We start from the raw sequence: 22,894 nt of genomic DNA, 5'->3' as shown, positions 1-22,894 counted from the left end.
ATAATGCTATCACAGTTGTAAAACCACATAGCTTTGTTCATTGTCCATTTTTGTAGCACATTTGATCATAGCAAGCTAGCTGATTTGATGGCAAGAAGTAAAGTTAGGGCATGGTTTAGAAATAAGGTTGAATGGCCCCGTGAGTTGTAAAGTGGATAGATGGGTGGACATCACTCAGGGAGCCATGTGTTTATGTCCTCACTTCACCATGGACATTCTTGGGTGGCCTTGGGTAAGTCACATCCTCTCCATCTGCCTACATCACATGAGCGTTGAGAGGATAAAATGGAACATGCCAATACAGTAAATACATTTTCTCCAAAATCATTGCATGTAGTTCTGAATAGATGAGGAATGCAGTGGATAGCTGCTTTGAATACCATTTGTTTGGTGGGAATGCAGGGTAAAAATCAGTCAATCAAACAAGCAAACAATAGAATAATTCATGAAGATGTGGATTATTTCTTGGCCTGTTGAAATGTTTTGCTAAGGCCCCTGAATCCAAAAAAGGCTACATCCTTCTTCAGACATTCTGCATACGATCATCCACACATTGGATGGGAGAAGGTATGAATATGAGGTCCCTGACCTACATGTATCCGCCTGACCCCGATTTAGAATCCTGATCATGCAGGGTAGCATCCAAAGGAAGGGGCCATAGCTCAGTGGGTCGAGCACATATTCTGCATGCAAGTACTTCAAGTACTTCGGTTACTTCAGTGCTTTAGTTATTGCAACTCAAATTAATTAAATACAGCCCTGAATTACATTTCCTCCCTGCAGCCATAGTTGTCAATCATTCTCTGGCCTTCAGAACCTTGGATATATCTGCTACATAACTTGTCCACTGGGGGTGATGTTAACCTCTAATCAGGCTTGTTTTGTCATGTTCTCCAGGAATGTCTATCAGCCTATTCCAGACCATTGGATGATGCTTGCATTCAAATTTAACCTAGCACAAACGTGGGCAGCTTGTTCTCCACTGAGGAAGGGTATCACAAACCATGGTTAATTTAGTCTTATTTCACAAAATCTATATAATGGGTCACTTGAACCTGCACAGCAGTTAGAGGTCGTTATCCGAAGTACTGTTTGGCCACTTTTCTGAGCCCAAGGGGCTTTGTTTTTTCAAACAGCAGTTCACTCTCAGCCATGTGGTATGACAAACTATTTTTGTAACCAGGGCATTTCAGAAGCAGTTCATGATGTGTTATGTTTGGGCAGCTGTTCAAAAAACAATTCCAAAATCCCATTGGGGTACTGAAAACCTCTCACATGAACTTTTTGATCCAGCTAAAGTTGATGGACATTGGCCACTTATTTTGTGGTCCAATCTGTATAATTTTCCTCATCATTCACATTCTAGAAGTTACAGCTCTTCGGTCTAACTTTTAATGTGCTTTACTGAGTTGCCTTTTACCCCTTTTTTTTCTTTTTTTCAGTTCAATGAAAATGCTCAGAACGTCAGTTGTTTCAACCATCTTGTACAAGCTAATGTGAGGAATAAGAAGAAGTTGAAAGAAGCTGTCTATAAAATCCAAGCAAAAGGAATCACTGATTACAAGAAAGGTTTTAGTTATGCCTTTGAACAGCTGCTAAATGTAAGTCTTAGAAAGCTGCATCCTCTAAGAAGCTCATATGGTTGTTGTCTGGTGATGGAACCTTTTTGATGAGCAAATGCATTGCTGTTACTAAACAAGAGCCTGTTTCCCCAGTGGTATTTGCAAGCTGATCTATTCTTGTGGGGTAATTTCTTAGTTCAAAAACTCTAAATTTGGCTTAAGGAAATACCTTGATCACCATTTTGCTTTGGTTTGGGGTTTTTCCCCCTTTAGAGGCAAATCGCCCTCTGTCTGACTTGTCACAGAACTGCAGTCTGTATCCCTGAGCACCTACTTATTTCTAACCACATGAGGCTGAGAGAGAAGTCCTATTCGTGGGTGAGTCACATAAAGGGCCTTATGATGCTGAAGGAGGAGTAGAGCTGCAGTTTGAGGCCCAGCCCCAATGTCACACATCCACAGTCTGATATCCACGTGTAGAGTGCGGCTATTTGCAAAGGGACGCTGCTTGTGTGGGGTGCTCTGTGTCAGGAGCGCCCTAGCAGCCTCTTTCAGTCTACTCCAATAGCCAACTCAAGACACAGACGAAAGGATTCTTTTCAAGGCTTTAATCCTTTTACAACTTAATGACTCTTTCAGATGCTAATCACAAGCGACTAAAGCAAGGAACAGCAGAGTGGCCTAAGCTTCGAGTAGGCAGTTGATCCCCGTTTGAAAGAGAGTCACTTGAAGACCCAGAACTTATGGGCTAGGGAGAGATCCTCCCTCTTTCCCTTGGGTCCACGGGAGGTGGCCATTGCTTGCACACCAAACGGGCGCTACGCCTCCTTTCCGTGCCCTCCATCACTCGTCGCTCCCTGCGTCTGCGTCAAGCATCTAGCAAGCCTCATTCCCACACTTTCTCACTGCCAGGATCACTGTCTATCTCAGGAATGCTGGCAGGAGGAATCTCTGCCAGCTGCTGTGCCTGTGAGGGATGAGCTGGCTCCTCTCCCATGGATTGGTGTTCCTCCTCAGAATCAGAACTGCTCTGGGGCTCTATTGGCTCAGTTTCCACCCTGACACTCTGGGGGATCTGGATACCCAATTCTGGGGGTGCCCTGACTGCATGGAGCCACTTTGCAAACAATGTGTAGATGACAAATGCATGATATCGGGGATGGACCTAAAAGCATGCTCCCAACCCTCCTTCAACACAGTAACTGCATATGTAATGTGTGAAGAGGGCTATAGTGGCAGGCCAAAGCCTACTGGTGAGTTTCATGACTAAGCAGGGTTTTGAACTTGGGCCTTCCACCTTCATCTCCAACACTTGCTACCGTTTAGGTGTCATCCATATTCTCCTCAGGTAATCTGGTGTTACCATGGTTTGTCTGCAGCAAATGTGAAGTGTGAATGATAGAAACACATTCTTAAGCCTGCATATACATGTGTCTGGGAGGCTTGACTAGTCCACAGATCCTTGATGTGTGTATATGGATGTTTTTTAAAATTTATTTATTAAAATTATTCAATGCCTCATTAAAAAAAATTCTAGGTGTTTTACAATAATGATAAAAATGCAAATACAGTCATAATAAAATCAACAATATAAAGCTATTAAACATGCTAACACAGCACAAAATACAGTATCACGTTGCAGGGACTAGGATAATAAACAATATGCAGAGACACAATTAAACACAATTAAACACAAAAATGCTAAATTTTTTTAAAAGATTTTAAGGGCACAATCCCATGCAATCCCATGCTGGCTGGGGCATGCTGAGATTTTTTTCTGCCTAAATATGCATAGGAATGCACCCTAAAAGACTCTGATTTTTTTTTTCCCAAGTCTGGGAGAACAGGGAAGTCTTAGGCTGGCGCTGGAAAGATAGCAGTGTGGGTGTCAGGCAAGGTTCCCTGGGAGAGCATTCCAGAGCTGGGGGGGGGGGCACTATTGAAAAAGCCCTCTTTCTTTTTGCCACCCTCCAAACCTCAGGATGAGGGGGAACTTGAAGAAAGGCTTCTGTGAATGACCAGGTACATATGGTTTAAGGACACATGTCTGTCATTCATGCTTCTCATATTTGCTTTGGGATATACCCATGTAAGTTATGGACAGCAAACTTAAATACTGTGTAAAGGGTGAAGTGATCCACATTGACTCACTGATTTTCTCTGCTCTACTCAGGTTCTTTTTAGATTCTTTCTGATATGTGTAGACTTCATTTACACCCTTCTTGGATGGCTGTAGTTCCATTAGATGGGATGCCTCATTGTGAGAGGTCTGTAAATGGCAAGAACCTCCGGGCAGTCATTTTCTGTTCTTTGCACTGTGCAATATTACTGATCACCATGTGGAGAGTCAAGAAATAATGAAGAGGCAGGAGAGTTCAATTCAAAAGTGATGGATATCACCCCAAGACATATTTGTTGTTAAAGCTGAGTACAATTGCTTCGAAGCAATAAAATGACAGAAAAACAGTAGCTTATGTAAGCAGGAAGGATGGAAATTAGAGTGGCTTTCACCAGTGTTTGTGTGTATGTTTTGTCTGGCAAAGTGTTCTGAGTGAATATAAATGAATAGTTTTGTAATATGGCCAGGGATCTCAAGGGATTTTAGGAGATTACTCCTGTGCATATTTACTTGGGAGTAAATCCCACCATGTTTACTGGGGCTTACGTCCAGGAAAGTGTAAATAGGACTGCAGTCTACATGATCTATAAGAATTTTCAGCTTTCCATTCTGAAAAAGATATAGGAAATCAATTGTGTTTGATTTCAGTGAGCGAGAGCAGTAAGGTTTTGCAAATGGGAGCCAGTACATAGTCCAGGGGAAAAGAGGGCACACTCTAGCTGGCTGATATAATGAGCATGATCAAACTTAATGAGATAAAGACAAATGGATGCTTCCACATGTACATTTATGATTTAAGCAAAGTAATACAGCCCTTTCAATTCCCTCTGATACCAAATTGTTTTAAATAATCCTAAATGACTTTCAGTAAACATAAATGCAAAGCACTGTAGCTGGCAGTTATTTTTAGTCATCCTTATGTGTTAAAACAGAGTTATTTTCTTCACATTAGAAGAAAATTGCTTTCTAAACAGATAGTAGAGCAAAAATACGTATTTTTAATAGAGCCATTTGAAGGGAATTGGTGAATTTAAAAAGGGATAAGGTTGCTTGTGAGTCATTTTGCTACCCACTGTTCCTCCACTTATGGACAAAAAAACCTCATTTGGAATAATAACCTTTTCCTGTGGCAGTTCAATTTAATTTTAGCTGTGATAGCTGGAGGAGGAAGTTGCCTCCTCTTTAAGCCTGTTGTGATTTCAAATAAGATAATTTTGCCCTACTTTGGATTTGCTCCCTTTTTGTTCTTAATCTGAAAGTTCCAAGTTCTCCAACAGGGTATTGTTGTTGCAGATTGATTGATTGATTGATTTATATACCGCCCAATTGCCGAAGCTCTCTGAGCGGCTCACAAAGATTAAAATCACAGAGTGCAGCATGAAACAGTATAAAATACGATACGCAGCAATTTCTGCAAGCATTTGATACGTATTCTGAGCTAATGTTGCCAGGTGTCAGAATTTAACTTGAAGTTTCAGGGTTTCAGCCTCTCTCTTAGGTTCTCTGAGGAAAGAGTGAAATCTCAGATGAGGAGCAGGAACTAAGTGGGCACTGGAAGGTGTTTCCTTCTTGGCTTGAGGACTTTTGTTATTTGTTCCATCTCCATCACACTCCACCCCTGAGTCATTAGGTATCAATACACTTTTCCACTCATCTGCCAAATGCCACCTTAAGCTCTTTCACTCTGCCCTGGCTCAGAGTCTGAGATTCAGAAAGCCAGACGAGCCACAGTCCTTTTCTGCTGGCAACCTTCCAGGCATCCTGCTGTGTGTGTGGGGGGGGAGCAAAACTCTCACGCTACAACTTTTCCATCCCACATGTGACTCCTTACAACTGCCTCTGCCTTATCCACTGAGAAAGTTGCTTGGACAGCCTTGAAGAATAACTTCCTGGCTGACATTAGTATCTAGTTCAAAAGTTTTTCAGAAAATCGAGAATATCTGAGAGAGATATAGGCTTTCTGGGATGCTCCAAAAGCACAGGCCTGAGATGCAGAAACTTCCATGAAAATAAAGGAATAATGCAACATCAGTTTATGATCAGAGACTGCTTTAAAAAGATGAATATGTTTGTATCATATGTTCCCAGTTTCCCCAGCCCACACTGAACTGATATAAAATTTATTTTTCTGTAATATATGTAATAACTGTGCACTGTGGTACTTAGGATATGTTTAGCCCCTCACTTTTAAAACAGCATTAGTTTAATCCCATGTTCATTCAAGCTTTACAGTATTCTGTGGGCAGTATCCAATTAGGGTCTTCCATGCGTGGCCATCCATGTCAGTTCCGGGCTGTGTGTGGCCAGCCCCACTAGTCCACTTGTGTGATGTGATATAGTGCTTCCAGGGCAAGCCCCCAAATGAGCAGAAACGCTTGTTTCTGGAAGGGGCAGGGTTCCAGTGACCTCCCACTTTCCAGAAATGAGGATTGTGCTAATTTCAGGGCTTGCCCCCAGAAGTGCGATATCGCATCGCACAAGCAGTATGGGTTGCTTGTGGAGGCGGGCCAGCAGGGCTGGCCATGTGTGGACCAGAACTGGTGGGGCAGGCTGGACACAGAATGCCCTGATTAGATACTGCCCTGTACTTCACTTCTGTACCATCCACGGTCCCAATTTAGTGGGAAGTAAGCTATTGCTGTTGTACCTAGGCTGAGAGGGAAAGTAGTGGCTATCGCATTTATCCTTGTATAAATTGCCTTGCAATTTGCATAAATGTTTCTACCAGTGATGTTGTAGTAGAAAAGGATACAACTCAACTATTTATGGCTGGAAAGAGATAAATACATTATTCCTCAGTAATTTCCACGTATTGTTTCAAGCAGTTTATGTGAAATTGCAGTAACCTACTGATAGATCTTCCAACAGTGGGCTGGTTCGGACTTCAGACACAAATGCTAAACCATACTTCAACATTCTGAGAATGAACTTAGCCCCCCACCCCCACCTCATTTGGCATGGCCACAAGGAGGAATTTTGAAGCCATTTTTTTTAATTATCTGCAGCTTGCTGTGTCATCCAAACCCAGACAAACTGTGGTTAACGTTAACTATGGTTAGAGGAAACAAGCCAACTTCAAACTATAGTTTACAGAGCTGGCTTGTTAAGTAACCTTAGTTAAGAGTAGCCACAGTTTAGGACAGGGGTCCTCAACCTTTTGGGGTTAATGGGCACATTTGGAATGTTGAGAGAGTGCCTTGCCCATTCATAAAATGGCTGCCACAGTGAGCAGGGCTGGCGAAATGAGAAAACTCATTTTCTAGAAGCCAAACTGGAAAAAGAGAATGAACGTGTCCAAGAACCTAAGTACAAGGCAGAGGTGTGGTCTGAGATCCAAAACACACAGCAACTCTTTTGAAACCAAGCAAATATGGCATTTGAGGGCAGCACCTTACTTGCAGCATGCCTGTCTCCCAGTTTGTTTGTTTTTAAATGAATGGGGGGGGGGGAACCCTTACGAAATAAAATAAAAATCGGAGGGGGGCAGGGAGCATGGTGGGCACCAAGAGTGGTTCCCATGGGCACAACAGGCTGGAGACACCAGGTTCAGGGTTTGAACAACACACTTAACTGTGTCTGATCTAAAAGGGAAACAGAAGCTTCCTTTGTGGCCAGGCTCATAGTTTAGCATTACATTCGAATACAGCCAGTAATTTCATATTGAGCTATTGCTGATCACATGTGAACTATGCACCAGTAGGAGTATATTCAGCACTAGTTCCAGCAGTCAGTGCACACTCTTGACCTCCCGATCATCATTTTATAAGTGCTGATCTCTTGTTCGGTAAGATTTCAAGATTCTACGTTCAAGATTCTACTTAAATGTATTGTAAACTAAACTAGACACTCTTATGTGTCATGAGCAAGCTTTGCTTCCTTTAAACATAGCCCAAAATGGAGTTCCTTTACTCAAATCACTGTGACTATTCACAGATGCTAACTGCACAGGAAATGTGCCCTGTTTATTTGTTTATGAAGCTTAGGTGATGCCACTGCAGAATTTATATCAAAGCAATGTTACCATAGCTGATTTACAATATTTATGAAGCAGTTTTTCTTTCTTCTCTTTTACCAGGCCTCCAAAGCAATATATTACATGTTGGAACCTCCATGCATTTTTTATTTCTGCATGAATGTTTTATTTCTGAATCAAAATCATAGCACTAGCATTATTAATATAACTGTTTGGTGTGTGTTTATTTACCTTTATTTGGTAAAGTAATACTTAGATGGAGAATCTTAAATAACTGGAGATAGAAGTTGACACTCTGATATTCAATAAACTTAATATCAGTAAATAAAACATTGAATTTCAAAATATTGATAGCAGACTTCAGATACTTTTGTAGAACTGTAAAATAATAGCAGTTTCGGTGTTTGTTGGTTAATCAATAAGGATAAGGCATACAGTTTTATTTATTACATACTTTACTTTCCTGACCTTCTTTCGTGAAGTTAGGGTGGCACCCCCACCCCTCACTTCTTATCCTCACAGCATCCCTGTGTGGTAAGGTTAGGCTGAGAGCTAGTGAGTGGGCCAGAATTACACACTCTGCTCCATGACTGGATAGGGATTTGAATTGGATGTCCGGTCCATGTCCAGCACTCTGGCACCCGCTATAGTATGTGGATAAAAACAATATCTAAGTCAGGAGTAGAGAACTTTGTGCCTTCCAGGTGTTTTGGACAATAACTTTTAGGCATCAGCCCCAGCCAGCATGACCAGTTGTAAGGAATTATGGGAGCTGTAGATAAAAACATCTGGAAGGCACCTGATTGCCTATCTCTGACTACAGGATGAGGATTGGAGCTGTTTTTGCTCTCCTGACTGTTCCATTGTGGTGGATTTCAGGATTTTTATTATGTTGTTGTTTTTTTCTGGGTCAGGTTTCAGTGCAGTCTACTTTGCTGGTCTTGAAATAAGCAATTTTCCTATTAGGCTTGCAAAATGTGCTGTGTCATATATAGGCTTGCATGTGGAAACCAATGTACACAATAAGAAAGTCAACACTATATGGAGGAGAATCTCAAAGCAACTTGTCCTTCTGCTGTTGCCAGAAATATTGGACAATGAATCTAGAAACCATAGGAAGATTCATAGGAGGATGAAGTTCCTAATTCCTTTTACATGGGGGAACATCCATCAGTACCTAGCTATGTGCGAAATGCAACATATGAAAAGGCCCCTCCAAAATAACAGAAACATGTTTTTGAAAGCTGCATTACAATGCTGCATATTGACTTGTTTTGTCTGATGAACCTTAACTAAAATGTACCCCTCTGTCTCTTCCAGTACAGCCACAGTGTCTTCAGAGCTAACTGCAACAAGATTATAATGTTATTTACTGATGGTGGTGAAGAAAAAGCGCAGGAGATATTCACTAAATACAACAAGGACAAAAAAGTAAGGTTAACTTCTAGAAGCACTTTATGGCTTGATATTCTCTAAAGTTCTTTTTATGGGCATGACTATTTTTTTCCCCAATATGCACACATACACACAACATATATATTTAAATACATACAGAGTGGCCCAAAAGTAGGTATACAGTATCGTTTATTTGCATTTTATTACACTGTTTATTACATTTACATTTTTTTAACACTGTTTAATCTCGTAAGTGCTCAAAATGTATTCCATCGATGTTGCAACATTCCTACACCATGTCCCACAACACCTTCGCTGGACAGTGCACCCCACACTGTGATGCCTGGCTGGTTCAGTTGAGATGTGATAGTCAAATGAGGATTTTCATCTGCCCAATACACACAGTTATGCCTGTTCACGTGACCTGACAACTTGAAAGAAGCCTCATCTGACCAGATGATCTTATCAAGAAGGTCTGGTTTGTTAGAGATTTGATTACGCATCATCTCACAGAATTGCAACCGACAGTCTGGGTCATCCTCCAGAAGACCATATAACAGTCTTGGATGGTACAGCTTCAATTTCAATTTATGCATTAAGCATTGCAAGGACGTTCTAGGTATGGATAGCTGCTTAGACACACGTCGTGTTGACTTTTTCAGACTGTTCACAAATGTCAGAGCAACTCTCACCCCATTTTCCTGTGTCATAGACGTCCTAAGACATCCAGATTTCAGTGCATTAGTCACTGCACCTGTTGCTTCAAATTTATCTCTGAGACAATAAATTGTCAGACGAGTTGGTGGAGGAGTATCAGATGCTTCTTGCCACGCTGTGCGCACCCGCTCGGCATTTTCAGTCTTCCAGTACTGCTTTAGAATCCACTTTCTTTGTTCTTGACTCAAGTTCGCTGCCATCATTCACAATATCAGTAAAAAAAAAACCCTAAACAACTAAACAACAGTTTACCTACTTAAGGGCCTCACTCCCCTCACTCTCTACACTTAACTGATTTAAATGTCACTCCCTGTCATTCAATCTTCCCAATTGTCATTCTGACTCCACCCACACATCTTCTACTCACACATTCTCTCCCCCTCCCATCAACATTCTAAACAATGGTATACCTACTTTTGGGCCACCTGGTATTTTACAATATATTACAAATATATTAAAATATTCTGTGTGTGTGTGTGTGTGTGTGTAAAGTTTTGGGTTGCTTTTATATTTTATACATTTACATATTCTCGTAGCAATCTGTACATTGCAGTCCAAGGGAAAATGTACTAGAAGAGCAAATAGTGGATACGTGTTTTGCTCATAAATCCTACAAAACATCTAGCATGTCAGTTCTAATATATCCTCATAGATGGATCAAATCCCTACCAGTTATTCCAGTTTTTGTCACATCGGGATTCACTCTGAGTCTCTTCAAAACCCTTCAGTGAGTCTTGGTCCTGATGTACTTGTTTCCCTTAGATATTGTAACTGAGTAGCTAAGTACGTGACTCATACAACTTCCTGAATGACTCCTGGATAGCAATGAAACTTTGGGCCAGTGAATACTGTCAGCAGCGATCATCATGTATTGAGTTCAAGGGTGCATACACTCCCTTCCTCCTGCAATCTTCTGATCGTGTGGAGGCCATATCAGTATGGGGAGGGCTCCCAGCTCAATGATAGGAGCATGTGTTTTGCACTCACAGGGTCCCAGGTTAAACCTCCAGCATTTTCAGTTATAGGATCTCAGGAACTTGGAAAATACCTCCACCTGAGATCATGGAGAGCCACTGCTTCCAGTCAAAATGAATAGTAAATGGACGAACTCATGGCATAAAGAAAGTTCACAACTTCATTCTTGCATAGTTATCCTAAGTAGGGCTAAATTGCATGAGCATGTCTTCCATATGACTAACAGGCATGCAGGAGCCGTGAGAATAGGGTGGATAGACCCGTGTCTGTGATTGTTTCTGGAATTGTGAACTGGCCCTGAGCATGTATTCCTTCTGCATCTTTTGTATCACATTCTGTATGTTTCCTTTTTCTTCAACAATAACTCTTGATCCTGGCTAATACATACTTTCTCCCTCCATTTTGCCTACCTGAGCATGAAGCTCTTTTTAATGTCAGTGAAATCTCATAGATCCATCATTGCAGGTATTCAGAATTTCATTCTCATCTAAAAACCTGTGCCGATACACCTCCCTATGGTGCTACAACATAATATTGTGATGTTACATTACAGTGATCTGTATGATCTATTCTAACCACTTGGTTACTAGTGCAACCAATTTTAGGATCAGGCTGTTGGCTGCCAACTTACATACACAAAATATACACCCTGGAAGATAGGAAGCTGCCTTATTCTGAGTGAGATCATTAGTCCATCTAGCCCAGTATTATTGTCACTGGAGAGCTGGTAGCCAGGCTCCATAGTTTCAGGCAGTCCTACCTGAAAGTGCCAGGGATTAGACGTGGGGTATTCTGCATGCAAAGCATGTGCCCTACCACTGAGCTATAGCCCCTCCACATATTTGTGGGTGAGTATACATACATATGTACATTTATGTATGTGTTGTTGTGTAAATGTTTGTATTAGAAAAATAATCACTAAACCTTACCAGCTCTGTGGAATTATATCCATCGATGCCCATTCATTTTTTGTATTTTTATTCATCCATGGAAATTTGCCCAGATTCACAGAAATCCCTGTGAAATACAGTTCTACAAACATGGCAATTTAAATTTGTTTTTGTTTTCCCTTGTCCTTTTGCAGGAAAACTATTTGCGTGTCTTCATTGAATGTCATCTTGTTCTGTGAATGTCCAAACGAATATAGTTTGAGAGAGGGGATTCTATTTAAATCAGATTAATGGGTGTAGCATCTCTTCACTGAATGCCAGGTTTCACTTTTCTTACACAAATAAATTTTTTGAGACATATTAGTAAATCATGCTATACTTTGTGTCTTACCACTTCCCAAGTGATAATTTTACTAATTTACTAATAGTTACTAATTTTTCAGTAACCGGTATATGTATGCTTTAGTTATATTTTATTTTATGTATTGTCTTGTCTTGTATTTTTATAACACCTTTCTGAGACCAACCAAGGTGATTTACAAAAGGTCCAAAGCATAAAAACAATAATCAGATAAAAACATCATAAAACATCAGTATTTTCATCTGTTAGAAAACAACATTAGTTTAGGAGGTATAGAGTGAGCACCGAAGTGGGATGGACATAATTGCTTTAGAAATGTGATAATACGATAACGGGAACATTTCTAGGCTTACGTTTTAGATCAAGAGAAAAAAGCCTCAATCCTTTGTACAGTAGATATGTGTGATAGATTAACCTTTATATTTGTAGATTTAATTATTTTGGTTTCGTTACTCTACACGTTGGCACTGCATGTTCAAGACACTTATCTGCAAATGTAGGTATGTGGATTTCACAAATTAATCATTGTTAATACACTATATCCATATTTTACTATTGTATTCATATTTTATCACATATTAGAATAACCTGCACATTATGACTCCTCTTCAAAATTATACTAGATTAATGCAGGTCTGCATCATTGGTCTTTGCCACCGTTGGTTTAAGTGCACTTAAAACCAATTGGTTTAAGTAGCAGTTGGTTTAAGTGCACTGTGAAATCACTACTTGTTTCATGGGCCTGACAACAATACTAGCAAACTTGCTTTCGGTTCTGGATACTTATTCTCAATTTCTCAACAACTAATATGTGTTTTTTGCTTGGGAGCAGAAACCTATGGATATTTGCCAGTGTACTGCTTGCTTCTACTTTAACTATTGTGTTTTATTTAAAATATGTATACTGTCTCTCAGCAATCATTAAACAAACAAACAAACAAACCATGAATTAACGATCAGAGAAATAGCAACAACGCTTTGTCTCACAGTTTTCGGCCAGAGAGCTTCGGCTATTGGGCGGTATAGAAAATAAATAAATAAATAAATAAATAAGTTTTCCAGATCAACAGTCCACAAATGCATTCCTAAACCTTTCTGAAAAAAATTGGGTTCCATTCCCCCTGAAATACAAAGTGTGACAGCTGGGACTTCTCCTGGACTTGGCCTCAACTGAGGAGGCTGAGGTGGTGGTGGCTGCCAGCAGTGCTTTTACCAGCTAGGCTGGTATGCCAGCTGTGATCTGATATGTAGAGTTCTGATGGCTGCCTTTGAAGGTGGTTCGGAAATTTCAGCAGTTGGCTCGTGTGACACCTGTACTCAGCCCAATTCAAAATGCTCATTTTGATAGTTAAAGCTGTAAATGGTTGGATCCAAGTTAGCTGAAGGCCTTCACTCATATCTACCTGCCTGCACTTTAAGGTCAGCAATGGAGGCCCTTCTCATTGAGCACAGTTACGTTGGTGAATACAAGGGAGAGGGCCTTTCCTAAAGTGGCCCCACACCTCTGTAATGAGTTGTCATCCATGGTCCGTCAGACATCATCTTTATATACCCATCTGTTTTCTTTGGCTTTCTCTTGAGTTCTGTTTTCGCCTGATGGGATCATACCTGCAATTATTTTCTTTGGATGGTTTTTTTGTTTATTATTCATTAGAATTTATTAATTTTATTGACTTTTTTTTTGTTCTGTTATAGTATTAGGTGACCTAAGAACATTTTAAATAAATAAATAAAGCTGCCAAATTTTAAAAGGGGGGCTTATATTGAAAACTTAAAAGCCCTTTCCTTGAGGGCAATATCAGTACATGCCACAGTGGCCACGCCCTTTCCAGTACATGTTCGTAATCGCAGAAACCATCCAGCACCAAGATGGGACTGTAACGCACTTCCATCCCAAGAACCTAATCTTCCAAAGAAAGGATTAGGGCTGCTGGTCAGCATCAACTCTATTTTGCCTGGATTCTGTCTCAGATTGCTGCTCATGGATCTGATTAAATGAAAAGAAAAGCACAGATGGGTTTCATCTATACATTGCTAAAACTGTATTCCAGATCTCCAGTTGATCTCTTGCCATGGTTTCATAGAGATGTTAAAAGAGTGAGCAACTCCATGGATTCCACAGAATAAATCCCAGGGGACTGAGGAATAATCCTCCAGTACAGCACTACGTGAATGATCAGATAGCAAGGAGCAGACATGCGCTCCCAACAGAAACTGTAAAATGGCTGAGCAAGTTGGTGTTGTGTATGATGTCAAAAGCCACTGCAGGTTCCAGAAGAATGACAAAGGATTCGGAAACAAATCCATAGGTGACTCCTAGGTGAACATCATCAAGCAAGCCAGGTGAAAATCAGGCTGGTGTTTACTGAAAACATTTGCTTGATCCAAGTATGCCAATAGCTACAATACAAGCGCTGGCTCTTTTTTTTTTGCCTTGAAATGGCACATTAGATATCTGAATTCATCCTTCTCCACATATGGTATCTTTAAAAGATTGTGGACCTATCAAGAGTTTCTGATACAATGAGTTACAATTAGAGATGGATGAGAAATTTGTTGGATTTGTACATCCTGAACCTATGCACAAACCATCTTGTAGTGATTCAGTGACATTTTCTGAATTTTGTAATACAGTTCACAAATTTAAAAATGCACACACAAAAAGACATATAATAGGGGGAAATTTTCACAAAATGTATAGAATAGGGAAAAGTGCGCACAAAAGCACATCATAGTAGGGAAACCTCTTGGGGAAAAAATTGTGTATTTAGAAAAGTGCGTCCAAAACTATGTATGTTTGTATGTAGAAAAATGCATATATTTTGAAAAATCTCCACAAAAATACATGTACATTTTCATGCCGACTTTTAAAAAAATCACAAACTAGTACAGAAACAGGACAGAACAAACGGAACTTAAGAGTAGAAAAATGAGGAACTCAGCAGAACGAAACTTAACAGATTCACCGTCTCTAGTTACAATGTATGTAGAAAGCTTTTTGTTCTTCAGTGCTTATGTCTTGGCTCTACACTAACTACCAACCTATTGCAACAGTGGTTGGTTAAGACAGCGCTGCATTGCTCAGAATGTTGCCAAGTGACCTGAAGGCCATGTAGAAAATGAAAGCATTTCTGGGGGCTCTGGGAGATTTTGCTAGGTTGTCAAATACAGTGCCATGCTCACTGTCATACTAATGCAATGCTGATGATGACCAATGTTCACTGTGCAGACCTCGATGCTCCTTTAGTGATTCCATAAGGCTTTACATCAGTAATAATGCAAATATTAGGCAAATACTAAATTACTGGTCTACATAAGTTAGGGTCATTTTGATATTTCATCTGTCTCATAGAAATGAGCCGTACAGTTTCTGATCTTTGCTGACAACATATTTTTGGAGGGATAAGCATTATATCAGACAGAGGAAGGAAGACCAAACCTCTGTTTCTGGATTAATTGCTCCACTGAAATCACACCCTTTTATTACTTCACCTCCCACAAAACATTTTTAAAGGCGGTATAAACAGAAGCTTAATTAGGGCCATATACACAAAACATGACGTTTTGGGAGTCTATTAAACTTTTGACTAAAACATATTTTTCATCAGCATCACATTTTTCTTCTTCTTCTGAGAATATAAATCAGGTCGGCCTTATTTACAATTAATTGACAGGCAAGGAATAGGGCTTCCTTAGTCTTGGCACCTCACTTGTGAAATGCCTTTCCCCGCTCCCCCCGGTAGGCTCCCTCCTTGTTAACTTTTTAACCCCCAAAACATTCCTATTTTCTACTGCTTTTAACATGATTTGATGCTGCTGTTATATTTGCTTTCTGTTGCTGTTTGTTTCATCCATTGACATTTTAAAGCTTTTATTATTTTATATTTACTTTTGTTGTTTATTTGCTCAGTCGCTTCCGACTCTTCGTGACTTCATGGACCAGCCCACGCCAGAGCTTCCTGTCAGCCATCGCCACCCCTAGCTCCCCCAAGGCTGAGTCCGTCATCTCCAGAATATCATCCATCCATCTTGCCCTTGGTCGGCCTCTCTTCCTTTTGCCATCCACTTTCCCTAGTATCAGCATCTTCTCCAGGGTATCCTGTCTTCTCATTATGTGGCCAGAGTACTTCAGTTTTGCCTTTAATATCATTCCCTCAAGTGAGCAGTCTGGCTTTATTTCCTGGAGTATGGACTGGTTTGATCTTCTTGCAGTCCAAGGCACCCTCAGAATTTTCCTCCAACACCACAGTTCAAACACATCTATCTTCCTTTGCTCAGCCTTCCTTATGGCCCAGCTCTCGCAGCCATAAGTTACTATGGGGAATACCATTGCTTTGACTATGTGGACCTTTGTTGTCAGTGTGAGCAGAATATATAAATAAATACAATGACTAAATAAATCAATACGGCCAGAATGCATCTAGGATGACTAGTAATTCAGTCCCTTCTCCACTATATGATATCCTCTTAGCATATCAGTGGAACAGTCCAGGTCAACCTTCCCCAAGCCGGTGCCCTCCAGATGTGTTGAATAACAACTCCCACCATCTTAGTCCAAAACATCTGGTGGGCACCAAGTTGAGGAAAGCTGGTTCAGGTCATTACACAGTGCAACCGACTGTGACTTTGGGCAATGTGGTGATAAGAGTTGCTCTTTACATTATGGAAGTAGCTTACTTGCTCACCCAGTGGTTTTCTCCTATGCTGGCCCAATAATGTTAGAATAGTAAAATTACATAAGAGAAGCTGCTGACCTGGGTAGTTCGCTCAGCTATATAATCTATTCCCAGGACAAGTAACATAGCAACTGACCATGGGAAGTGGCAATCACATGGTTCTGACAGCATAAGAACCAGACCAGATTTTCTGGCAAAGTGGTTCTGTGAATACGGTGTCAGTGTCTTTTTATAACTGTTATTAGTAGAAATGATTGCACGTGGTTCCAGAATGCTATAAGCATTCTCTGCTATCATTCCTCATACATGGCTTGGCAAAATTAATGAATAGCGATAAGCTACCATGTAGAAAACACGGGACTTAATTAAACACTTCTGATATAAACAATGATAGGGTTCTGGCTACAGATCTGATTAACTTTTATGGTTTTACTGGTTCGGTGTGATCTGCTTCTTGTCTAACTCATATTGCAAGAATACCTGCTCAGAGATTATTGTGACAGTTCAATAAATTCAAATAAAATCCAGCATATCTAAAATGAACAAGCATCTTCTTCTGCTTTCCTACATGAGATTTAAACATGTGTCTCTCAATTTCCAACAGAACGTCTGTTTTTAAACTCTGTGATTTTGCAGCATACTGAATTAAGTGATACTGCAATTGTAAATTCTGGTGGACAAGCTCCCATCAGCTCAATGTGAAACTGAACTCAGAAAGCCAGACTACTTGAAGGATGAAGAGGAGGAGGAGGAAGTTCATTTTTCCCTGAGCACACTTCCAAATTTGAACCCCCAAGTGTATCAGATGATGTTACTGGAAACAAAAAGCCTCCCCCATGAATTTCTAAATCCTGTTCTGGAACCTCCTCCTTCTCCTCCGAAGTTACCTGGCAGCAGCAGCAGAAAAGAAGAAGCAATAAATAGGTCTCACTGGAGGCCTCTCTTTGAGACCTCTCTTTCTCCCTTCCTGACATGACATGGAACCATGCAGCATGGAAATTGTAGTTCTGTCCAGGTCGGAGTTCTCAGTGCCCTCTTCTATACCATCCCGGCCTGAGGATGCAAAACTCCCACCATCTCACTCTGAGGATTAGGATGACTCTACTGCAGCTCCTCCTGTCCCTGAGACACGCAGGAGCACGAGGCTGCAGAAACAGACATGAGCCCTTTAAGAACTACAGTCAGTATCCATCAGGGTGGAGCCACGAAAATGCCAGGCTGTGCCAGCCTTTAAGTCAGTTGTCTGCAGACCTTGGCTGGGACAACAGCTCCATATGGGAGAATGCTCCAGCCAGCACTTCCTGCGGTATGCTATCAAAGGCTCTGCTGTGGCTTCTGTCTTGGCTTGCCTGACCTGGCCCTGAACAGATAGTGAGTGCAGTCTGCTTTCCCTTGGCCTCTCACCTAGTCAGGCAAAGGTGTGCTGAGGAAGCACTGTTATTGTCATTAGCCCCTTCCCCCTGCTAATGGGACGTTGGAGCAGTAAGCCCATCAGGGCCCAAGAGTGCCAGATCCCTCTGAACCAGTTAGCTGGGAAAGGTTGGTTTAGATAATCTTCCCTTCTACACTCGATACCTCAAGGTGCTCTCCAGTGTAACCCACATCTCTAGTCATCATTTTTATATACCACTTAAAATGAATTCCTCCTTACAATGATTCTTCGTGATAATAACATTTCTTGAATTTTTTCCAGTTGTTAAACATGAAGCACAAGTCTAATTGTACAGGTGTGTCGCAAAATAGGTATTTGATTCCATGAGACATTTCCATTCATCATGACCCAAGCAGTGTGTTTCTCTGAAAATAGTGTCTGTTTCCCTTTAGAGCCCAGTTTACATTTTGCCTTTGTAAGGTGTTTACCACTACAAAATGGCTACCCATCGTCAGTTTGCATGGTGCATCCATGACATGTACAAGCGGTAATTGCATTGGTCACCAAGATAGCCTGAGTAATTCCCACACCAGCGTCAGTGGGCTCAGTGGAAGTATATCGGTCTTGTCAGAAGTACCGGTCTGATCCAGATACCCCATGTAATCATAATTTTACATGTAATGAATGCAACATCAGAGATTTTGACAAGGAAGTAGTTTATGGGAGCAACAATGCCACAAACTTTAGGCGTAAACTGGCCTAGGTTTGTCAGGCTAAGCTAATTTGTATATTGTTATTGTATCTCACTGGCATCCTTTCTGAAATACAAAATATAATGTTATGATACGTTAAGTGTGTTAAATTCTGTTGGAAACGTTAGTTTAATTTTAGAGAAGTATGCAGCTAAAAAGAGAAAATGGGGACGGGAGGAAGTTCCGTTAAGGCAAGATTAGAACCTGCATATCCAAATTCCTGCTACAGGATTCTAAACCACTGTACAGCAATGTCAAAACTAAAAAAGCTTTTTTTAATTACCTTTTGCAGAGTTTCCACCCCTCAGACCTGCTAATGTCATTAAATGAGAATCAGGGTTGGGGTCAATTGGTCCATCCTGGGTCAGCTTGTCTGCATGGTTCTGATCATGGAGTTTGCTGTAGGGTTTGAAATGGTGAGGAAATTCTTCCCCATCTTCCTTCCCTGTAGCCCTTCTCCCTAGTCCTGGTTGGATAAGGAGTTTCCTCTTTCTCTTGGAGCATGGTCGGGTTGAGTCAGTGTAGTATGGTGGGGTATGTGTGTGTGTGTGGGGGGGCAATGACTGTCAAAAGGTTACTGGTCAGAGACAGTAATTACAATAAAATCCTAGGTCACTGATTATTAAGAAGGCCAACCAGCTTGAAAAATGTCAGGCGAGCCACTCAAAAATTGTGCCACTGTAATTTAATTTAAAATTCACCTAATTTGTCCATCACTTTGCAGAAACACATTTACTAGTAAGAATAATTGCCTATCCTGTCTGCTTCTCATGCATACATTTATTTAATTAATGGCTTGTTGTGCATATAATGTCATAGCATCTGGCGAATGACACAGATTGATTAAACTTTCCTCTTTATAAAGCCCCATTAGCCGAAATTGGCTTGCTAGTATGGATGGGGAATATGTGGCAGTCTGAAAGATGGTTGAATCCCGGAGATGATATAGCATTTTTTACAAACATTTTAAATGCTTTGAGCCAAATTTGCAGATCTCAATTGCTTAGCTCAGATTATTTGACCACAAGGGAAACCTAAGGTGGTTGTCATCAAAGAAGAAGCCTGAGTCTGATGGCATGATAGAGTGGGAAGCTGTGTTTTTCACAGAAAGGGACACAGGCATTTCTACAAAGCTAATGGGCTCTTGGAGGGAGCTAGGATCCATGTGTGTTTGCCATTTAGGTATCAAAAATAATGTGGGAAGCTGGCTTTATTCAATTGGTTAAAACCCTCAAAACACAATTAAGAGGTGTAACAATTCAAATTTTGGGTGCTCTGGAATATTTACTAAGTTTTGCAGTTGATTTTGTAATTACCCTTGCTTATTTTGAGAGGCTTTTGTCCAAGAGCTGTCTTATTTGGTGGCTTTGTTTTGTGACTAAGCATTTTTACTGTATTATTTTAGTTCTCTTGAATACTCACTATGATATACTGAAGTGTCTTTCAGAGCAATCCCAAGGTCCCCGGAAGGTCATCCAAGGCCAATAGAACATGGCCATTGATACAAATGTAACAAATACATAAATCAATATGGAAAACAATGGCTATATTGGGACATAACAATACACCATAGTTTAATGCCATGTGAACAGGCCTTGTGCACTCCCCTCCCCACTCCTATTCTGGCCTAGCAGCAAGGAGATTCATGTCTATTTTCAAATCGTCACAGTTTGTTGTTTTCTCCCAAACCAGGACAAACTGGTTAGTTTAAACTATAGTTTCTGATCCAGGCTTGTTTGGGTAAACCATAGTTAAAACTAACCAGTTCCCAGTTTGGATTAAAAAACAACAACACCCGACCAGCTGAAAATAGAAGACAGATGGTTCTACTGTTCTCATGGCAGTGCCAGAGGAGGAAAGGGGAGCAGAGAAGTAGGCTCGTGTTCACATCACTAAACTATGGCATTGCATTATGGCCAAACCAGGCTGTTGTGTGAAAAAGGTAAAATTCTGTCCGCATGTTTCAGTACCATTGACAATAGTATCCGTATGGATCAGCTGTCTGGGTTGAGACTAGGGGCAGTAGTCTCAACAGTAGTTTTACAGTAGTTCCATTCCTACTTTGATGGTAATTTCCAGAAGGTGGTGCTAGGGGATTATTGCTCTATCCCATGGTATTTATGTCATGGGGTTCCACAGGGCTCAATTTTATCCACCATGCTATTTAACATCTGTATGAAACTGCTGGGAGAGGTTATCTGGGGCTGTAGGCTGAGGTGTCATCAATATGCTGATGGCACCCAGCTCTGCCTCTCCTTCCTGTCCAACCCAAGTGAGGCAGTGAACGTCCTGAATCTGTGTCTTAGCAATAACAGCACAATGGACTGGATGTTGGGCAACAAACATAAGATTAATCCAGACAAGATGGAGGTACTGTTAGCAGGTGCTTCATCTGCCCAGCTGAGTGGTGTTCAAACTATCCTGGAGGGAATTGCACTCTCCCTGAAAGATCAGGTGTGTAGCTTGGGGGTCCTCCAGGACCCCCAGGTGGCCTCTGTGGGCAGGAGTGCCTTGTATCAACTTTGGTTGATATACCAGCTGCAATCCTATCTGGATAGAGATAGCCTGGTGACAATTATCCACACTCTGCTAACTTTCCAGTTAAATTACTGCAATGTGATGTATGTATGTGGGCTACCTTTGAAGATGATCCAGAAACTTCGGTTAGTTCAAAATAGAGCTACGAGGTTACTAACTGGGACTGGCTGACATGATCGTGTGATGCCAGTGCTTTGTCAGCACAACAGAACATTTTTAAAAAATCATCTCATGTGTATTATTAGTTGATATGCCAGAAATAATTTGAAGGGGGAAGCAACTAATAAACGTTTGGTTATATTTCTGTTGGAAAATAATTTTGCCTGTCATATTTGTTCTATAAAATACCATTCCATTCTTTTTCATTTGGCACTTGACAAGGGCTATTTGATACTTTTATTTTGGTTCAGGTAATATTGCTGGTTGCATTATTAACAGTGATTGATTTAAAGGTATTGCAAAGAGGTTGAGACTAGAGCTGGTGCACATGGATTAATGAAAGTAGTATGGAAGAGAACTCTGATTTCAAGAGTATATTATATTGGGGTTGGAATGAAAGCTGTTTTTGTGTGTGCTAGAAACATACAAAAATCTCAGAAGAGTAGACTGAAAGGCAATTATGAGTTTACTTTTGGGGATTCTATTTATCTTCCTTTGGGAATATAGGCATTTCAGAACTCCAGATTCTCAGAACATTTTAGTCCCTTTCAAAAGTGACTCTCCATGCATGCGTGGCATGGGAAGCTGGGACATGTGCACTGGCTGTGCCCCCAACATCTTCATTCTTGCTGGCTTCACCTCCAGACTGTCACATGTTGGGAACGTAGTCACATGGAGGAGTCTACATGTATTCAGTTAATTGCCTGCAGGTTCCCCCTTCAGACTAGGGATGCTGGAGAAATTGAGATGGACTAACATGAGCTCGGATTTCTAAATTTCCGACATGCGGAATCCGCTGCAGAGCAACCCCCTCAGGCAGCTCTGAGTCCGTGGACTTCCGGATGATTTTTTTTACTTTCCCAAAATTTACGTATATAAATTTGTAGGAAAATACATAAGTTTCTGCTTAGGAAACATTGAATGGAATGGGGGACAATACATGAAATGTTACGTACTAAGGTAAATTATGTAAATACTTACATAATTATTTGTGTATTTTTCCAAACGACAAAAAAAATATATTCGCATCTGTCTGCGGGCGGACAATGGAACAAAAGGCACCTGACAATGCGTGAAACACAGGCAGAGCAGATTTTACACAGTCCGTACATCCCTACTTCAGACCCTTTGACCAACCTGTGAAGGTCTGGGATGGAGCCATTGGCTATAAACGTTTTGTTCACCTGCCTCTCACTCTGGTGGTGAGGAGGAACAGTGGATGCCACTCCTACTTGTTCACTGGCTTTCTGCCTGTTAAGCAAGCAAGTGGGAGCAATGATAAAGAAAAGGATGAGGAGAAAGAGCAGCTGGTGACTCACCAAGGGAAGGGGCCCACCAAGGGTATCTTGCCCCAAAACCTGGAACTGACACTACTCCCCTCTACACATTCTTGGAAAGCTTGGAG

General features: G+C 40.9%; 1 protein-coding gene across 1 annotated transcript in view; it reads left to right on the top strand.

Annotated features, from left to right (window-relative positions):
* Window positions 1-22,894, top strand: part of CACNA2D1 (calcium voltage-gated channel auxiliary subunit alpha2delta 1) — a 555,905-nt gene that overhangs the window by 430,612 nt on the left and 102,399 nt on the right. Inside the window, exons 11-12 of the mRNA XM_084811840.1 lie at window positions 1,443-1,601; window positions 8,975-9,085. Of these exons, the coding sequence (XP_084667966.1) occupies window positions 1,443-1,601; window positions 8,975-9,085 (270 nt within the window). The remainder of the gene's footprint in view (window positions 1-1,442; window positions 1,602-8,974; window positions 9,086-22,894) is intronic.

This window comes from Heloderma suspectum, chromosome 7, assembly GCF_057233095.1.
Source record: "Heloderma suspectum isolate Gila_16-S chromosome 7, 16-S_ref, whole genome shotgun sequence".
NCBI lineage: Eukaryota > Metazoa > Chordata > Lepidosauria > Squamata > Helodermatidae > Heloderma > Heloderma suspectum.
The sequence above is the reverse complement of the archived record's forward strand: the minus strand, read 5'-3'. Positions and strand labels throughout refer to the sequence as shown.